Here is a 21,803-nt window from a genome sequence, read left to right on the forward strand (position 1 = left end):
TTCAAATTTCTAAGCAAAAAGAATCAGAAACAGTACTAAACATAAGTAATAACAGACTTAAAAGACCTCGACCTGTAAGCTCTTTAAGAAATGAATGAATGCTAAATTATGAAGTAATGTAGCGGCAGGACGGGAAGCAATTCTTGTGGGATAGCTCATGTAAGGAACAGAACAACCTCCCTTAAAACTGACATGACTATTATTTCAACCTTCTGGGAACAGCTGCATATTCAGTTGGCATGGTCCTTGTGCCAAGGTGGTCTGAGACTATTTACTCATCTTTTTATTGCTTTAACCATTGAGGGACAGCTACAGATTCAGTTGTCATGGTACTGATGCTGTCCTTTTGGACTCTGATCTAGTTCACTGCCTACAGCAGTTGTTGTTGTCCATACAGTAACAAACAGGATATGCAAGTATAGTCTTGTGTCCAACTGTAGTGAAATGAAGCCAAGCATTACTCTGGCTGTGAAGAACACTTGACAGTATCTCCATACAGCAACTTCAGAAGACTGGACGGCTAAGGTATAAACAACCAGACAGATAATTTAAACCAAACAGGTTCATCATCACTGGTGGGAACATAAAGCAATGGAGGAGATAACCTTGCTGAACTTCAAGAATCATTGGCAAGCATTGCCTAAGCAAAATATTCAGGACAAGGAGTATACACAAATGAAGAATTATTTGTATATAAATATGCAAAAAGAAGTTATGTACTCACCATAAAGTTCCATCTGAGTAGGTAAATTCATTTGTCAGCAACCTGTAGGTATCGGATCCAACCTGGATCCGAGCCGGCAGCTTTCCATGCTAGAGATCCGAGTTGCAAGCTCCTCCCCCTTACCCACAATACCCTGCTTCCTCCTTGCAATCCTCAGATCGCGTTTGCCCACCTATATAACCTCACAACGACAAAACAACCTGAAGAATCCTAACCTAAGGATTAACAAAGGACCTGAAAAACCATCCTAGGGTTCAGGTAATCAAAAAAACAGGTTAGGGGGAAGGAGGGAGGGTCGGTTGCTAACAAATTAAGTTACCTACTCAGATGGAACGTTATGGTGAGTACATAACTTCTTTATCTGAAGTAGTTAACTTCATTTGATCATCAACCTGTGGGACAGAGTCCCCAGCTACCAAAAAAATGTGGGAGGTCCTCAAGGAAGGATATTCCGGAGCACTGCAGAGCCAAAAGACACCCTTCCTCTAGACACTAAATCCAATTTATAGTGAGAGATAAAGGTATGAGAGGATGCCCAAGTAGCCACAGAGCAAGTCATCCAAGGGAACTCTAGACCAGAATGCAGCAGATGTAGCCATATAGCGGGTAGAATGAGCATGAACCCCTATAGGCTCTGGCAGGCCAGATAGTTTGTATGTGAGCAGAATGCAATTAGAAATCCATCTGGCCAGAGCCACCTTCGACACTGGCTTACCCAAGAAGGGTTTTGCAAAGGAAACAAAGAGCTGATCAGACTTGCGGAAGGCAGCTGTTCTGTGTAAATAAAAACGTAACTGTCTATGAACATCTAACAAATGAAGTTTGTACTCCCCTTTGTTTTGATATTTAGGGAAAAAAACTGGGAGATTAATGGACTGATTGATGTTCGCCTCGGAGGCCACTTTAGGTAGAAAAGATGGGTTAGTCCTGAGAGAGACCCTGTCCTTATGGAAAACAAGACACGGGGCTTTAATACAGAGGGCCTGAAGCTCTGACACCCTTCTAGCTGAGGTAATAGCTACCAAAAAGGCAGTTTTCCAGAACAAGAATTTCAAATCAACAGAAGCTGCGGGTTCAAAAGGTGGTCCAGTTAGAGCCTGAAGGACCAAAGTTAGATCCCATGGAGGGACGGAGTTCCTAATAGGAGGTCTCAAGAGAAATGTACCTTTCAGAAAAGTCTTACAAATCTTGGTGGAAGCGAGGGGATTGAGATTGTCTCCAATGTGAAAATGGGAGATGGCAGCCATTTGAACCTTTACAGTAGAAGAACTGGCCCCTTGCTGAAAAATATGAGATAGGAAATCGAGCACTGCCGGGATGGGAGCAGTGAAAGGGTCCAAATTCCTATGACACGCCCAAATGGAAAACCGCTTCCATTTACTATTGTAAACCTTCCTGGTAGAAGGCTTATGCGCCGCTACCAGGATAGATCTAACTGCAGATGAGATATCGGGAGTCCTAGCAACTAATGGAACTGGATCAACCACGCTGAGAGCTTGAGATCGACCAGATTCGGGGGTTTCAATCCTGAAGGATGAGATATCATATCCGGGATGGGATCCAAGATCCAGAGAGGAGCTATAAGATGAGACCATAGGCATGGGAACCAGGCTTGATGAGGCCAGAATGGGGCTATGAGGATATCTTGTTCCCCAACCGACGAGCTTTCTGTGAGAATTTTGTCATCAACGGAAGAGGAGGATAAGCATAAAGAAGACTGGGTGGCCAAGCATGAACTAGAGCATCTCTGGGGCTTTACCCCGGAGGGGGAATTAGAGCGAAAAACTTGCTGCACTTCATGTTGGAAGGCAACGCGAAGAGATTGCAGCAAGGTTGACCCCACTTGCGGAAGATCTGTTTCGCTATTAAGGGATTCAGAGACCACTCGCAAGGCGAGAGGATAGTTCGACTCAGGTTGTCTGCTAGGATGTTGGACCAACCCGGAATGTGCGTTGCTAACAGAAAATGGTTGGTGGATATCGCCCAATCCCAAACACTCATGGCCTCTCGGCAAAGAGGGTAAGACCTGGTTCCCCCCCCTGTTTGTTGATGTACCAGACCACTGACGTCTGACTGAATTGCAATAGTCCCTGGAGGGAGAAAGGCATGAAGGGCTTACAACACTAGAAGCACTGCCCTCATCCCCAGAACATTGATATGCAGAACGGTCTCTGTCTAAGTCCATGTACCTTGGACAGTTCTGCCTGTGTAATGCCCCCCACCCCACCCAAGGCGAGAAGTGTCCGTGGTCACCGTGGCTTGGGGTTGCAGCATAACAAATGGTCGTCCTTCCCGAAGCTCTCGAGATTGGAGCCACCACATGAGGGAATTTCTGCAAACTCTGCTGAGAGGAATCGGTAAGTCCAACTGGTGGTGAAGGATGGACCACTGAACCTGGAAAGTCCACTGGAGAACCCTCATGTGCAAGCGAGCTAAGGGCGTGAGATTGATTGCTGCTGCCATGGACCCTAAAGCTCTCAGGGCTAACTCCGTTGACAGGGCAGGTGACTGAAGAAGGGCAAAAACGTGTAAGGTTAAACTGCAAAGTCTGTCTGATGTCAAGAAGGCTTTGGTCTGAAGCGTGTCTATTCTGGCCCCTATGAACTCCAAGACTTGAACTAGTTGAAGGGATGACTTCTTGAAGTTTATGGTGATCCCCAATTGGGACACTAGAAGTAGGAAGTAATCCCTGGCTAAGCAGAATAGATGCCTGGTGGGGGCGGTAAGGAGCCAGTCGTCTAGGTAAGGAAAAACCTGTATTCCCTGAAGTCTCAGGTGGGCCGATACAACTGCCATGATCTTGGTGAACACCCTGGGGGTTGTGGTGAGGCTTAAGGGTAGGACCCTGAACTGGTAATGACTGGCCCCTAGCCGAAAGCGGAGGAACCTCCTGGATCACCTGTCCATGAGAATGTGACAGTACGCATCCTTGAGGTCTATGGAGCACATCCAGTCCTTCTCCTGCAGAAGGGGCAGACTGGATTGAAGCGTGACTATCCGGAATTTCTCCTTGGCAATGAAGAGGTTCATTGTTGAAAGGTTGAGGATCGGCCTTAAGTCCCCCGTCATCTTTGGCACCAAAAAGAACCTGGAGTAATTGCCTAACCCAGATTGGCCTGGGAGGACGTGCTGGATGGCTCTTTTTTTCTAGCAGCTTTTTTACCTCTAGAGCTGCAGCCTCCCTCTGACTGGGTGGTACATCGGGGAGGCGCCTCGACTGAGGAGGCAGGTTTATGAAAGGGAATGAGTAACTTCTGGATATTATTCGAAGCACCCAGTGATCTGTTGTGATGGACTCCCATTGGGCCAAGTGCTTCAGAAAAAACCCCCCGATTGCCTCCAGAGAGGAGCAGCCACGCAACCCCTGAGGGCTACTGCGTGGGTCGGTCAGAAAAAGGTTCCCGCGACCCAAAATTTTTCGGCCTCCCTCTGTCTCTGGGATGGCGTCCACCTTGTCTCACTCTGGGAAGGGTCTGGAGTGTAACGGGACTGTTGAGACTTCCGGAACCGAGGAGCCGAGAAGCGGACTCTGACGGCAGACAGCATCTTTCCATCTTTCTCACTCTGAACCAATGTGTTGCAGACTGTCTTCCTGAACAGGGTAGAACCGAAGGGTGCGTTCGCGAAGGACGCCTTGAAAGGTTCCACAAAGTCATAAAGCCAGAGCCAGGCATGACGCTTTAAGGCAATGCCGGACCCGCTGGCTCTAGCGGCCCCCTACGTGGCATGGGAAAGTAGCCGCATAGACGTGTTTGAAACAGATTTCAGAGTGGCCATGCGAGCCAAGAAAGTCCGTTTGTCCTCGGCCGACATGGACTCAGGAGGAGACTCAGCGTATCCTTTCACCAGATCCTGCTGAAGTCTATATACATGGGCCAAATAATTCAGCGCCCTTATGGAAAAGGTAGCTGTAGCAAACATCCACTTCCCGATATGATCCATCGTCCGAGACTCCTTATCAGGGGGATGGATCAAGGAACTATCGTGGGCAAGTTCCTTCTTGGTGGCTGCCGCCACCACCATGGCATCTACTGGGGAACCCTTACTCCAAGCCGTCCTATCCACAGGGGGACTAAGAATCCTATCTGGCCTCCTGGGGATTGGCTCTACAGTGTCTGGTTCCTTCCACACCCTGGTAGTGATGAGGTCAACCAGGGGGTCGGCCGGAGGAAACCCCAAGAGGTAGCGGGCCTGCGAACGCCTCCAGGAACACCGACTCGTCCAAGGAAGGTTTTTGGGCTGACCACCCCCCCTTTAGACGAAGCATTTCCATAATGTCTCCAAAGGAGACGTCCTCGGGGGTGACTTGGGGGAACCTTCCCCTTCCTCCAAATCGGTGTCCTCCGTGAGGGACTCAGGGGAGTCCAAGTGTCTCCTCTTACACTTATGTTTGTGAGGGGCCTCCTCGGTGGGACTGTCCGAGGAGGGCTCACCAACAGGGTCATGTTCCGCCAATGGAACAGGCTGGGGCATCAACGCAAGCTGTCCCTGGGACTGGACAATGGAAGACAAGCCCAGCTGCAAGAGAGTGGGGGCGGAATCCGAAGAAAGAGCAGGGGGTCGTGAACCTCTCGAGAGAACCCTCTCCACCATGTCGAAAGCTGAGGGTGAACCAATCTCTCTGGGCTCCGTGGTTAACATCCTAGGATCCGGCACGGGGATTGGCGTTGAAGCCGAAGCGCTCGGACCCGAGAGGGAAGTGTGCTCCAATCGAAACAGAGCCGAAGACACACTGGCCCCCTCGGATCCGATGCACGGCTCTTGGCTCCGAGAGCTCGGATCCGAAAAAGGATCCGACAAACTCGAGGGCATGGCCGGCGTCGAGGTAGCGATAACCATCGGCGCCGACTCCCTGACTCCAAGACTCCTCGGATCTGAAGGCTCCGAAACCCGATAGTGGATCGGAGAAGGAGCTATCAGAGCAAAAAGTGGGGCTGAACACCCCCGCGGAGGGGAGGGAGGCAGCAGCACTCCCATCTGCAGTTGGGTTTGGAGAAAATGACGCATCATCCAGTCCATATCAGTGTCGGAGAGGCTACGGGTTGACCTAGAGGAGGCAGCCGAAGCTGGCCTGGGGGGCCGCGAGACGACCTTGAAGATGGTCAGGCCTCTACCTCCGGCACCGGTGAGAAGCGTGGAGAACAGAGCCGAGGGGAGGAAGGCCCGGAGACCTTCTGGGGTGAGGAGAGCAGCTTGGCAGGTGCGGCTGAGGGAGCTGAGTCAGCCCGCCACTTGTGGCTTCTGTGCCTCTCTTTCTGCCTCTCTCTCTTTCTCCCTCTCTCTCTCTCTCTCCTCTCTCTCTTTTCTTTTTTAGAGTCCCCCTCTCCCTGGGAAGAAGTGGGAGGTTGTGTCCCAGCCAGGGGAGAGGGGACAGCAGGCTGAGCAGCCGCAGCCATGGCTGTAGCCACCGAGGAAGAGGAGGAGGAAGCCGACTCCACGGGTAGGAGACACACCAGAATCAGCTTATTCCTCCTATCCCTCAGGGCCCGGGGGTTAAAGGCTGCGCAAATTTGGCAGCCCGAGGTCAAATGCGGTACCCCCAGGCAGAGGACACACTGAGTGTGGCCATCCGCTGGGGAAAGCTTATGGCCACACTCAGTGCACTTAGAAAAGATGGCCTTTGGGGCCTCGGCCATGATTTCTAAACAAAAAACACACGCAGCCACACAAACACCTAAGGGAAAGGGGGGGGGCTACTAGGCTTTAAACTACGAGGGAACGGTAAATCTCAGGGGTTTAAACTAAGAAATTAAACTATCCACACACATCAAAAAACTAAGAAAGATTTTGACAAAAATCTACTTACAAATCACCTAAACGCTAGGAGCTTGAGAAACTCATGCTTGACAAAGCCGTGGCAAATGAGATCTGAGGAGTGGAAGGAGGTAGCAGGGTATTATGGGTAAGGGGGAGGAGCTTGGAGCTCGGATCTCTAGCTTGGAAAGCTGCCGGCTCGGATCCAGGTCGGATCCGATACCCACAGGTTGATGATCAAATGAAGTTAACTACTTCAGATCTATACTTAAGCTCTGTCTATACTGCAAACTGTTCTCGAGATTTGTTTACCAAAGATTCAAAAAGTTTACAATACAGAGTCAGTCCATAGACAATAATCACCTTGACAATTCCCACCCTGACAGGGCACCTCCTGCCTGCAAGATAGGCAAAACAAGTCAAGCCCAGGATGAATTTTGGGGCACCCGTTCAATCATCAAGGCTCGTCTTGAACTAAAGGTAGACTAATAGAAGATTACTCCAAAAATGGGGGAGCACAGCGTAATAAACCTGCCCCCCCCAGTGTGTTTTATTGATTTGTTGAATGATATTTAAGTTTTTAATTTGAGTGTTTGTGAAGCCATTTGATTTGCTGAGGTGTAGGAAATCGAGGATAGCCGAGTCCCTAACAGTATAAAATGGTAGACATAAATCACATTGCACGAGTCTTTAGAAGAGACAGAATATAGGGATGGCGTTTCAGGTCTGTCTTCATATTTGTGGGTCTTTAGTCCAAGATTTTTGAGTGAATCTCTGAGGTCCTTCCAGCTTTGTGATATGTTTAGATACATGGATACAAAGGGTGCATTATATTCTTTAATTCCTCGCATCAGGGCAAAGTATAGAGGAATAATTACTTATTTTCATCTGGATGCAATACTTTTACTATTAATTGGGGTACACAGTTTTTCCTGACAACTGTTGCTATGTAGTGGTCAAAGGACAGGGAGCTGTTTACAAAGATTCTAAGATTCTTGTAGTCATAAACAAATTTACTTAGCTATAAATCTGAGAACCACTCTCCTATGACAACTCTGTAGATGAACCTTCCCCTGATCTCGATGGGAAGGAGGATGAGAGCTCTTGGATAAATTGAAGAATATGTCAGAAGACTGATAAGAGGCAGGTACAAGTAAGGACCTCTGCCTGCAGTACAGCAAGGGAGGGTCATATGTTACGTGTAAAGTAGCAAACCCCCCCCCATAGATTATGTCAGAATATGGATAAAAGGCAGGCACAACCAATATCTCCCTAACTACAGAACAGGTCTGTCCTTTGTACAGGAGAGAACAAGGATGAGAGATTTTGGGGAAACGTGAATTACCAGACTATACACTTTGGCAAAACCACAGGAGGGACACTTGCTCAGAGAACTGTTTGCAAAACAGCACTCCCTGTAAGAGTTGGGGACTGGGGATTGGTATAATGGTTAAAGTGCTTACTTCACAGAAACAAGGTACAGGGTTTGATTCTTACCTCTAAAAGGGTTACTAGCTAGGCTTATAATGGCCACAAGGGCAGCTACCCTGGTAAGTACCTATAAACAGGTGTGCAGTAATAATCTCAAATTTAACCCCAAAATGCACATACTCCCTGTGAAAGAGGAAGAGACAGAGTGGTTAGTATATAACTAGCTGGTATAACACAAATCAAGTCACCAGACAGTGCCATCAACTGTTAGGATAAAAGAAAACTGAGAAAAACATCAGCTATATAAATAACTAAATCAGGTCAAAATTAAATTCCATACTTTCGCAAGAAGCAGGGATTCAAAATTCAGTTGCTGGCTGTAGAAAGGTTAGCAAAAATAGAGGCAGAAATAATTGAAACCAAAATCAAGTCCTAAGACAATACTGATGAGACCACTGAAATCGGATACACATTTTCAGGCTTCACAAAGGATAACAGTAATGTCCAGTCAGCAATTGATGAGACTTCCTTATTCTACTATAACACATTGTTGGGATTGCAGAAAGAAGAAATAATGTTGTTCATGAGATCGTACCTCTCATCTGAACAGATTTTCGCAGAATGTCCAGATTTTTGCCTCATATTTTTGGTCCATTTTTCATAAAACTGTGTTTTTTTCTGGCAAATTACAGCAAATCATTAAAGACTGAAGTTAGAAAATAATGACAAATACATGAATTTCATACTTCATACCCTTTAGAAAATTCATGTTAATGCAAAACCTGTAATTCTATCAACTTTCTAAGTTTGTAAGAGCAATATTTGAAAATTGTCCCTATTTTTGGTCCTTTGCCCCACCTTTACTTATGGCTTTGTCCAGATTTCTTGCTCTAAATCATTGAGAGGTATGCATGAGATGAAGAAACCTCTTCAAGGTTAGTGTTGGGGGATGTCTGCTCCAACTGAAAACCTGATTGGTGCCGAAAAAGCTCAATTCCAGAAAGTTGCCTTGGCATCACCCAGCACAACATCCAAAGGGTTTCAGCACATGCAAGTTTGACTCTGAATTAAACCACATGCCAAGAGTCCACCTCTAAAGTGGTGCCCAGAGATTAGCATCTCCTCAATGCCAAGCCATGCGGCACAGAACTGGCACTGAAGCCAGGTGTCAACTGGATAACCAAGGCACTGAAATTGGAGCCAAGGAGACATTAGACTCTGGAGCTGAGGTTGAATCATATTAGATGGCTGACACCAAAAGCCTCAGTGCTGACTCTAATCAGTTGCTCAAGGACTGTCTTGCATTAGAAGGTGGCACTGAATTTGAAGCATGGTGAGAGGTAGACATTAAGTTGACCCAAAAGATCTAACCCCAAAACTGGTACCCAAAGCTACAATGGGGTTCATGCAAGGGACCAAATGTCCTATTCAACTCAAAACAGAGACACAAGTTACCTGAGAAATTATGTTAGGGGAAATGTACAGATTTTGGCATCTGCCAGTGGATATTTTTGTTACCTGCTCAAAAATGGAACAAAGACATCACCACAACTGACCTTGAAGCCAGAATTCAGTTGGCGAGAGAGTCAATCAGTAAACTGGTTCAATTCAACTCAGAATTTAATACAGTCAGTCCAAAGCAAGTCATGTACAGATAAACATAACTCTACAGATAAGAGTATGTAAAATATTCCTTAAAAAAATAAAACATTTAGGAACAAAACGTTGGTTAAACGTTACTAATAGAATCTAAGAACCAGAAAAAGACATGACTGCAAAAGATGTCACAGTGTCCAAGAAGTAGACAGCGATAAGATCATAACTTAACAACAAAGCCAGAACTGGACTGATCTCACGGTCAAACAGAAAACATGTCCTTACACTCAAAATACAGGGAGCCCACTGCCTATGGATAATAGGCAAGACAAGAAGCAGGATGACAGATTTAGGAAACTGAAGGTTATGTCAAGTTAATAAGAAATGCACAAATGAGCAATGACATACACATTTAATAAAGTGAAGTAAATACTTGTTAAAAGAAAAGACAGATATGTAGGTGGAGGGGCAGGATTTAAAACAACAGTCAAGCCATAAGACTACAACCGGCACTGGAGTCCAGATTGGCTTTTACCATTAAGACAATTAACAGTTACATAAACAGGCAGACATGAAAACATACATCACATTGCCCAGAATAAAACAAAAAACCCATTTCTAACCAAAAAAAGAAAAACCTCAGAAGAATCAAAATTAGCAGGAATACACTAAGAAAAATAATTGGCACATAAGAGGTATACAGAAAGGCAAAAAGGAAGTAAATGTTAGGGAGAGAAACTCTGACAACAAAGAACAGAATTACTAATCTGAAAAGAAGCAACTAGATGGGTGAAGGAGATGAAAAAAACAGAACTTCAGCAATCCACTTGCAAAATCACAACAAAAGACAAGCCTTGGACCACTGATAGATATGACTGCACTTAATGGCAACAAAAGAGATCAGGAGAGGTGTCCTTCTACATACAAAGCTGTGGGAAAATGGGAGGAGTTAGGTCACATGGGAATGTTTTAGATGTTGAGATGCCAGAGACCTACTGGCCCTAGATGCAGAGGAAGATGGGCTGGTCCTACAATACCCACAGTTTCCAGTTACTTTTATACATCTGCTGGGTACCCTGAAAGCTGATATTACTATCAGGAATGTCCTGGCCTGTCCTCTTCTATCTACTCCAACTGGGAATAAATGTATTGTCTGAACAGCAGCAGACAGTGTAAAGGATGATCCAAAAAGTTGCTTTGCACCCTTAGTGAGGAGGGTAAGGTTCATCTAGGCATGTCATTGGATGGTAATACTAATACCTCCTGCCCTGCTCACTATATCTGCAGTCTCATAAATGATTCTTGGTCCTGATTATACAACAACTTTTCTTAGATGCTATGACCACCTGGGACTTCAAAAAATCTCATCATGACCTCTGGCATGGGCCTAAAATTTCAGACCACTCTTCTGAACATAGACCACAGAAGTCATGTAGTTCAGCACTCTCACGGACAGGTTTAAGAATCCATTATGAGCACAGATAGGTTTCAGCATCCAATGACTAATAAGGTTTACATCTTTCAAGAAAGAGCAACTTGTAACAGTGAGAATGTGATCTATGTAGCAAGCTGCATGGTATGTAAAGCATTCTATATAGGTAAGACTAACAGAAAATTCAAAAAATGAGTATTAAGACATATACGGGACATTCATAATAAAATAGAGACTAATGCTCTTTATGCACATATTAAAGAAAATCCAGAGCATAACTTTAGATTTATGGTTATGGCACAGATTAAGCCTATAGAAAGAGGAGGTGATATAGTAAATAGAACAGAAAAAATTGAGTTGCAATGGATAATTAATTTACGATCCAACCAATTCCCCGGACTAAATGCTATAGTCCCACTTAAACCTATTTTAAAAGAGAGGAAACTACAACGGAAATGAATTATACATCTGCCAATGTAGCTCAGTCGGTTGAGCATCAGACCCTTATCCACAGGGTCCAGGGCTCGAGTCCAAGTCTGGGCACCATGGTGAAAGGAGAAGAAATCCCTAATCATAAATGAAAACAGTTGAACCTAAGTTTACTGTGCAAGAAGAAGTTTGGAAAACATTAAAATCAAGAGCATCAAAGGGATAAAAAGAGTGTAGTTTGCTTATTATATTTTTTGGCCTATATGATATAGTCCTTCTCAAGCTTCTTTAGAAAGAAAAGAAAACTAAGAGGGAGTTGAACTATGCATCTACCAACGTAGCTCAGTTAGTAGAGCATTAGACCTTTAAACAACGGGTTCAAGGTTCTAGTCCCGATTTGAATATTATGATGGAAGGAGAGTAAACTCCAAACTATAAATAAATTGAAATCAAGTTCACTGTGCATGTAGAAGTCTGGAAAATATTGAAATTTATAGCGCTAAAGGAATAGAAAGAGTGTTGTTCATCCATTATTTACATCAATTAGAAAGGAGAAATAATGTGTTACGGAGATCAAAGATATTTGTTAGCGGAAATTTGTCAGCAAATGAAGAAAAGGCATTGAATTAGCAGAGAGTTTGGAATTAGTATGGGAGAAAAAGGAGAAGAAGTGTAATTTGCCAACCGATGGATTACATAACATTAAAAAACAATTAGGATAGCTTCTTAATAAGACTGAGTAAAGAGCTCTGTACACAGTAAAACTCGGATAGAATAACAGGAATCAGCAGTACATCTTCGAATATAAGCGAGAGCTCCTAGTCAGAAAGAGACTTGATATTAAGAAGCAAGACACAAAATAAAAAAAGTTTTTGATTTATGATGTGAGTTAGCAAGTGCATTTATGTAGTTAAGTAAGCGCTATCAGTATGAAAGAGACCTGATGACAAGGGAGTAAGAGCATACACAAGAAAGTGTTTGATCCTATGTTTTAAAACAAAGGAGAAAGCCATTGTACTTGTTGTTTACCTAAAGAAGACAACCCGTGAAAGAGAAGAGGTTGTAGCCCTGTTATAGGCAGACAGACACTCCAATATAGAGGCGAAATACATGAAAAATGCTATGCAGGGAGAGTGATTAGTTTTTACAAAAGGCAAATAAGAACATGACATAAAAAGGTGGAGCCTGCATCTTGCAACAGGATACACACAAGCCATTGGAGCAAAAGAAAAAGAATAGCAAATTAGGTGAGAGAAAGGAATGAATAAACATTGGTAGATTTATTAAAACTCATTTTCATGGGAGAATGTAATTGGCTTCCAAGAAATAAGAAATAGAACATCAGATTGGACTACAAGTACATCAAGAATTAGCATAGAGGCTCCCATTGGTTGTGGGGGATGACTCTAAGCAAGCAGCATGAATATAAATATAAGTAGCTGCAAATGTTAAGCAGATCTGAAGAAGGTTGATAAACCGAAAGCGCTCATCTCTCTTTTTTGTGTTACAACACTAACTTTCAAATGGTTAGGTTGTAGCTTTTATTTTGTTTTTTGTTTTAAAACATTTTAATAAAAGTTCTTTTAAAGAAGAAACAAAGAGAAGCGTCTTAACAAGAATTTCAACAGTAGTAGCCAAGGAGGAAAGCACCATTATTTGAAAACATATGACTGCAAAAGATGTCACATTGTCCAAGAAGAAGACAGAGATAAGATCATCACTTAACAACAAAGCCAGAACTGGACTGATCTCATGGTCAAACAGAAAACATGTCCTTACACTCAGAACAAAATTCAGGGAGCCCACTGCCTATGGATAACAGGCAAGACAAGAAGCAGGGTGACAGATTTAGGAAACTGAAGGTTATGGCAAGTTAATAAATGCACAAATGAGCAATGACATACACATTTAATAAAGTGAAGTAAATACTTGTTAAAAGAAAAGACAGATATGTAGGTGGAGAGGCAGGATTGAAAACAACAGTCAAGCCATAAGACTACAACCGGCACTGGAGTCCAGATTGGCTTTTACCATTAAAATAATTAACAGTTACATAAACAGGCAGACATGAAAACATACATCACATTGCCCAGAATAAAACAAAAAATCCATTTCTAACCAAAAAAAGAAAAACCTCAGAAGAATCAAAATTAGCAGGAACACACTAAGAAAAATACATTGGCACATAAGAGGTATACAGAAAGGCAAAAAGGAAGTAAATGTTAGGGAGAGAAACTCTGACAACAAAGAAAAGAATTACTAATCTGAAAAGAAACAACTAGACGGGTGAAGGAGATGAAAAAAACACAGAACTTCAGCAATACACTTGCAAAATCACAACAAAAGACCAGCCTTGGACCACTGATAGATATGACTGCACTTAACGGCAACAAAAGAGATCAGGAGAGGTGTCCTCCTACATACAAAGCTGTGGGAAAATTGGAGGAGTTAGGTCACATGGGAATGTTTTAGATGTTGAGATGCCAGAGACCTACTGGCCCTAGATGCAGAGGAAGATGGGCTGGTCCTACAATACCCACAGTTTCCAGTTACTTTTCTACATCTGCTGGGTACCCTGAAAGCTGATATTACTATCAGGAATGTCCTGGACTGTCCTCTTCCATCTACTCCAACTAGGAATCAATGTCTGGGCTGGACAGCAGCAGACAGTATAAAGGATGATCCAAAAAAGTTGCTTTGCACCCTTAGTGAGGAGGGTAAGGTTCATCTAGGCATGTCATTGGATGGCAATACTAATACCTCCTGCCCTGCTCACTGTATCTGCAGTCTCATAAATGATTCTTGGTCCTGATTATACAACAACTTTTCTTAGATCCTGTGACCACCTGGGACTTCAAGAAATCTCATCCTGACCTCTGGCAGGGGCCTAAAATTTCAGACCATTCTTCTGAACATAGACCACAGAAGTCATATAGTTCAGCACTCTCACGGACAGGTTTGAGAATCTGAATATGCAGTTAGTGAAATGGATCACAGCTCATGACTTCACAGTAGAGGGATGGACTACAACAGCCTGTGTGCTAGAGTTAAGCTTGAGTACAACTAGTTCTACAATGGTGTCTGGTCTGGAGGTGTTGGAGAACACTGCTAACACCCGACCATGTCCTCCAGACAAGCAACTGGTGCCAGTGTGTCAGGATGTTGTTTTGAGCACCTGGGAACAGAACACGAGGAGGTCCGACATGAAATTTTACAAGCATTCTAAAAGTACCATGCAGTTGGCTACTAACTTCATCCGACAGTCAGAGACAGCAGCTCCCAAAGGATCACCAAGCAAGAAAGATGGAACATGTCTGGAACAGGAGCTCCATATGAGCTGTTATAAGCTACAACCTTTACCTACCATGTGACCTTCAGTAAGGCCACTGAAGAAACAGTGCTGGCTTGCCGCCATGTAAATTGCGTAGTAGATTTTAAAAAGTGCATCAGCTGCTCTGGATACTGGGTGGGGGTGGGAGTTGACTGGTTCCCAAACTTCCATTATTCCGTGCAACCAGTAAGAGACAGGGTGCTGGGGAACATCATCCTTTAGAACTGCCCCACCCTATGCAAAACCTTCTGATATCAAAGGCACAGACCTGACTGAATGTGAAAGTCTAAATAGCAGACACCATATATAGTCATAATGCAGTGTTAGGCAATTGTCAAGCACAGAAAGGGGCATTCCCAAACCTGGGGGTACAAAGCAGTGTACTGTCAGCAGCTGGGAGGCAGATTAAGGTCAAAGTGGTGAGAAGTTGTCAGAGAATTACCAACAAATGGCATATTAACTGCAGGATATTAGGAGGGAAATGTAAAATCAGGCATTCAGGCAAGCAGATAAAGATGTCTAATAGTCAAACACCAAGCCCAGCACTGAGAAGACTGACGCCAGCCCAAATAAGACATATTAGGAAGACAGAAAGCCCACCATAAAGGAATACATAGCCAGTGAACTAAACATCAAGCAGTATGCTGACATTAGTCGGATCCCCCATAACGGATTTATGTCCAGACAATATTAGAATGATCTGATAAGAAGCAGATAAGGAGACGTAGCTGATCACAGAGGAGTATATACAGGAGCTGGTACTGTTCTCAGACGGCATGCAAACTTCTGGCCATAGGCCAAAGCTAAACCAGTGCAGTGGGCAGTTCAGTGGCATAACTGAAATGATATGCAATGCCCCAGTGGATTGCTGGAGGAAGAGGCAGAGTGCAAAAAAACACAAATAATCTATAATGATCTAGTTTGAATATGACAGAACTCCTTCTAACGCATGGAGAGGCAAACAGAAGTCTGAACTGGGGAGAAGAAACTGCACTCGTGGTGATACCACTGAATGGAGAAAAAAGGCAGGCTGACCTGAAGTTGATTCATGCAAAGATGGAGGAGAAAAACTCATCTGAACTTCTGCTGACTGCTGGATTACAGAGGCCAGATGCACAGCCAGCACTGGAATGCCTAATCCAGAATTCCTAATCCATCAGGAATTCTCTGTATAAAGGGTGCAAAAGGAGGAACAGGAGGAATCAGAGGTAATGGGAGAGGCAAAAATGGACCGACAACAGTGGAAGCTAGTGAAACTGACTCAGAAATGGACAAGACCATGTAAAACTTGCAGTTACTTTAATGCTTACCGTTGGACTTTTACTTTTTTCAGTTTTGGTGAGCATTTACAAAAACTGTTTGGATTCTTCAGTGTGAGTACCATGCAGCCTTGCTGAAATTGCTGCATGCTGAACAAATGGAGATGTCATGCTGTGGCCAAAGACACAAAGGACTGTACATCAGCAGTGGAAATTTTGTTTTCCACAAGGGCACGTAATTCACAAGGATAAAGAAAATGTGCAAAATTAATTAAAAACAAAATCTAATTTCCACTGAAAAATATACTGGGAATAAAGGGAGTTGTGTTGCTACAGTGTTGCAGCTACGAACTGTACAAATTAGCTTTAGCAAAGACTATACAAATCTGGTGGTTGTGATGCAGCTGGAGGGTAGCCACAGAATACTGGGGGAAAAAAGGCACCCCATTGAGCTGATAAGTAAAACACTGAAACAATTTTAATAAATTCCTGCTGCCAGTGTGTGTAATTTTTTTTTAATCCAGAGGACATAGCTTTTTCCATTATATCATTCCTCCACATGAGAAGAATCATGGATTTCATCTGTTCAGTGGATCCTGAATTTTCCTGGAATGCTTCTCTCTTCCAAGTCCCCATACAACGTCCAAGGAAGAAAATGTGTGCTCAGTGGAACATCAGATTTTTTTTCTTTGTGCGGTTTGTCAGGTTGCTATTCTTATGTTACCATCAGCAGTCATCCCCTTTCTAAAACGAATCCCACCCTTTGATCCCCCCAAAATTGGATAACATGCTATTAGTTACTTAATCCCATCCCACCTCACAGTGTCTTCTGGCTTTTAGACAGCTAAATGCTCCTAGGTCCCCAGCGGTGCACAACAATAATTTTCCTCTACATCCACAAGGCAACCACATGATTTTGGTGCTTTGTAATGTAAGCCCAAGCATTGAGAAAAGTTGTCATCCCCAGATACTGCTGGGAGAAAAAAAATTGCTGTGATAAATCTAGTTTAAGGTGCATTAGTTATACACACAGTACATTTTGCACAAGTCTACTCAAAGTAATATCAGTCACTAAAGTATTCAGTTCGTTTCTTAAACTGGGAAAAGAACCTGTGGTCTATCTTAACCCCTGTGCAAACTTTCCTTTCTTGTTTTATGGACATCATCGGCACTTCTCACCAACTTCATATACAGCCATTTTTCCATCCTACACCTAGAAGCACCCCTAGTAGTTCATATGTTGTACCCTCCCCCTACAAAGATACATTATTTTTATCCAATTTATCTTTGAGCTGAAAAAAATTATAGACTTCATGAAAGTATATGAGGAATTCATTCAGACTACAGGTATCCCTGTTATCTTTAGCAGAGGCACATTGAATCACAGTCTTCATGCATGTTTGCCCTTAAAATACTTACAAGACATCAGACAGAGCAATAAACATACTTCATGTTTTTGCTACTGCCTCATACCAAGCACATTTGCTGATGGCCCTCACTCTGCCTCCAGCTTTTCAAGCCTTTCTGGTAGCAGAGTACCGGATCTATATTAGAATATCTAAGTTTCACAACTTCGAATGTTCTAATATCGACCCCTATTCAGCGAACACTGAAAATAGCAAAGCTGCAGAACACCGAATTTCTTCCTAGGGAAGGAATTTGGTTGGCCATTCCTGTGGCTTTGCTATGTTCAGCACTGTGGTGGAAGTTACGAGTTGGGATCAGGTAAGTGTGCGATTGTGTGGATGTGAAGGTTAGGGCACATGGTAGGTGAGTTAGGGTTAGGGCGCGGGTCAGGTAAGTGTGCAATTGTGTGGACGTGAGGGTTAGGGCGGGGTAGGTGAGTTAGGATTAGGGCGCGGGTGAGGTGAGTGTGCGATAGTGACGAACCTTAGGGTTAGGGTTTGGGTTAAGGTAAGTGGATAGCTAGTGGTGTGTGTACAGTTTAGTGTAGGGTTAGATGTAGGATTTCAGGTGTATGTGTGTGGACTGCTGTTTGTTTGATGTGTTTGTGTTGTGTGTATGTGTGTTGGAACAGCAAATGTTTTCCCTGGGAAAAAATTTGCTGTTCTGTATGTTCGATGTTGTCAGCATTCGCTGAGTAGGGGTCAATATTAGAACATTCAATGTTTTAAAAACTCAATGTTCTAATATAGACCCACAGAGTACCACCTGACTTTGTAATGGCTCCTGCTGTACCAGGATGCGACAGGTCAAAGTATATGCAAATGACTCAATGCTTCTATTTCACAAACTGCTTTAATGAAAGGCACCACCTGTTTAAAACGTTTCCTTGAATTTATCTTTCCACTGCACATTTTCTCTTTGCCTTCATACTCCATGCACACATCTAATCAAATAATCATACATAGCAAAGGCAGAACCCTACTGAGTTATAACATTATTTTAGCTCAGTTTTCACATGTTGGTATCCAAATACTTCAGGAATCCAGCTGATCAAATGTTTGTCTAGTGCATTTTAAAGCATAACAAACCTCAAATATTCCAGCATTGGCATCAAAACAGCTGGCGTACAAAATGGCATCTTCTCTCTGGTGGAATTTTGACAGTTTCGTTTCAAGACTCTTGTGTAAATTCTGAAAAACAAAACATAGGCATGTTTATTCCCACACTAAGTCAGACTATGTACAGTTTGAAAAATGAGCAGAAGGATAACTTTGTTTCGTCCACAACAGTAAACACTATTAATACATAATTTACATTGTCATCCCGTTCACCCACAATATACAGTAGCAATGCTTTATGTTTCATTTAATTACCAGATGCAGCTGTACTGTCTTCACAGACAATAATTAAACTATGTTATGATAAGTGAAACTGGAATGCACAATGTGGCTGCATTTCAAATTCTTGATGAATCAAAAATGAAAGTTATGCACTTACCATAACATTAAATCCATGTTAACTGATTTTTGTCCAGTTCAAACATATGTGTTGTTAGGTCCAACCAAATCCAACCTTGTCACTGATCCTGAAGAATCTTTGGATCCAGAGCTCTGACTCCTGCCCTACCCATAATTCCCTGAACTCCACATTAGCTGCTCAGATTGAGTTTGACCCCCACTTTGTCTCACATCTGAACAATCCTATGTAAGGAACTCCTAAATTAGATAATCTCAACCTGAGGAAGAGTGAGTACAGTCTCAATCATCTCAAAGCCATAGGTGACAATCTGGAAGGGGGCAGCAGGGAGGGAGGGAGTGTGAACTGGATAAAAATCAGACAACATGGATCTAATGTTATAGTAAGTACATAACTTTTGTATCTTATGTTCTCTAATTTCATCCATTTCAAACATATGGGGCAGAATCCCAAGTTCTAGAGAAGGTTGAGGTAGAAACTGCCCTAGTTGAATAAGCCTTTGGTTTACCTAGCAAGGGTAAATTCTTCTTAGACAAAGCAGATACAATGCGACAACCATCTAGGCAAAGTAACTTTTGCCATTGCTCTCCCAAACTTAGATTTTGAAAATGAAATGAACAATTGATGATCTGTTCTGATTTTTTTTTTTTTTTTGTGAATATAGAATCTGAGCTGTCTGTGAAGATAAATCATACAGTATGTATCAATTATCCTCCTTTATTTGAATATCTGGGGGGGAAAACACTGATAATTTATGGACTCATTTAGGTTTACTTTGGTTGCCACCTTAGGAATAAAGGACACATTAGTTCAAAGACAGAGACTATCCTTTAGAAAGACTAGATACATGGATTTACGTGACAGAGCCTGTAACTCAGATTTGTCTGGCTGATGTCACTGTCACTAGGAAAACTGTTTTCCAAGTAAGGAATTTTTGATCTGCCATGGTTGCAGGTTCAAAGGGAGACTGAGTCAAAGTCTGCATCATAATGGTGACTTCCCTAGATAGGCTGGGTCTCTAATGACAGGTCTTAGTAGAAAGGTACCTTTTAAGAAAGCTTTGGAAATTTTCAGCAAGGTGATTGCAATGTCTTTACATCTAACATGAAAACTTGAAATAGCCACCATATGACAGTGGCAAAGCTGGAACCCTTATTGAGGAGTTCAGATAAGTATTCTAGTATGGATGGAACAGGTGCTGAAAAACGATCAAGAACTTTAGATAGGGCCAAAATACAGAATCTCTTCCATTTGGTCTGGTTAATCTTTCTAGTGGACAGTTTCTGAGAAGCAGAAAGAACACTGACTAAGGCATGGGAAGCCTAGCAACTCTGGCTATGCTCAAAATTGGAGGAACCACATGATTAATTTTATGGACTTCTGGTCCAGAGGAGGCAGTCTGGATGGATAAGTCAGTAGGTTTGTATAGTGATCCAACATCTAAGGGGGTGTACTAGTAGAGACCATAATTAGGAGAACCATATTTGTTGGGGGCAATGAGGTTCACCCTGGCCTTGCACTGTCTTGATTTCTGTATGAATTTGTTCATTACAGTCAAAGGGGGAAAGGCATACAGGAAACCCAAGCCAATTGTGGACCACAGCATCTCTCGGTGACTGACCCAGTGAAAGGATCAGGGCAAAATACTTGCTGCATTTGTTTTTGAGACAGGATGCAAAAAGGTCACAGCAAAGCTGGCCCCAGCGAGTGAAGATCAAACGTGTCACTGTAACATTTAGGGACCACTCATGAGACATCAAGACAGTTCTGCTCAATTTGTCTGCTAACGCTTTGGACACACACAGGATATGAATTGCTTTTAGAAAACAGTGTGCAGACATTGTCTATTGCCAAACCCCATGGTCTCTCAACATAGAGGATAAGAAAATGTTTTCCCCTGCTTACTGATGTACCTTACCATCACCACACTGTCAGTCTGTATGGAAATCACACCCTTAGGAAAGAGGTCTTGGAATGCCAGCAATGCTAGGGGGATCACTCTCAACTCCAAGACACTGATGTGAAGATGAACCTGTAGGGATGACCATGCACCCAAGACATTTCTCCCTTCAAAGTGCCCATCCAGCTTAGAAGGGAGGTGTCCATGGTGACTATTGCTATCGGTGTGTCTGACTGGAAAGGGTGACTCTCTGTTACAGTCACAGATGTTACCTAACACATGTGTTGTATGCAGACTTGAGTAATATGAATCTTTGTATGCAAAGGATGAATGGACTGAGACCATCATAATGTTAAAGTCCACTGTAGTACTCATGTAGTATCTAGCTAGAGGAGCCATTAGAACTAAGGATGCCATGAGGCCTAAAAGATACAGCACTAACATCACTGGTAGTGAATGGTGATGTAGTACCTGAATAGCTGTGAAGCAAAGCGAAAGAACTCTGGACTGGGAAGACTGACTATCGCCAGGTAGGTATCTAGGTGGCATCCAATAAACTCTATACTCTGGGTGGGAGTCAGGCACCATTTTTGTAGAGTCACAGTTATTCCTAAGCCCAGTAACAACTGGAACACCTGGTTCGGGTGATGTAGCAGTAGATTACCAGAGGCAGTACTGAGGAGCCAATTGTCGAGGTATGGGAAAACATGGATCTCTAGTAGATGCAGGTTTGCTGCTACCTCTGTCATGATCTTGGTGAACTCTTTGGGGGGCTATGGTGAAACTGAAAGGCACTGCTCTGAACTGGTAGCAACTGGCTCCCATCCAGAAGCAGAGAAACCTCCTGGATTGTTTTGCTATTTTGATATGACAGTAGACGTTCTGGAGATCAATGGAGCACATCCAATCATCCTTCCTCAGCAGAGGTAAAATGGACTGAATTGTGACCATCCAGAAAGTACAGTTGTGTACACTTACCATAAATGTAGATGTTCGAGTGTATTCACTGTTGCAGTCAATACATGTGGGTAATCTGCTGGCAGATTGCCCTCAGTCAGCCTAAT

At 43.2% G+C, this 21,803-nt stretch overlaps 1 protein-coding gene across 1 annotated transcript in view; it reads right to left on the reverse strand.

Annotated features, from left to right (window-relative positions):
- Positions 1-21,803, reverse strand: part of GCAT (glycine C-acetyltransferase) — a 507,826-nt gene that overhangs the window by 324,274 nt on the left and 161,749 nt on the right. Inside the window, exon 3 of the mRNA XM_044068107.1 lies at positions 18,452-18,553. Within this exon, the coding sequence (XP_043924042.1) occupies positions 18,452-18,553 (102 nt within the window). The remainder of the gene's footprint in view (positions 1-18,451; positions 18,554-21,803) is intronic.

Source organism: Protopterus annectens, chromosome 1.part0 (genome assembly GCF_019279795.1).
Source record: "Protopterus annectens isolate FY-2018-M chromosome 1.part0, PAN1.0, whole genome shotgun sequence".
NCBI lineage: Eukaryota > Metazoa > Chordata > Ceratodontiformes > Protopteridae > Protopterus > Protopterus annectens.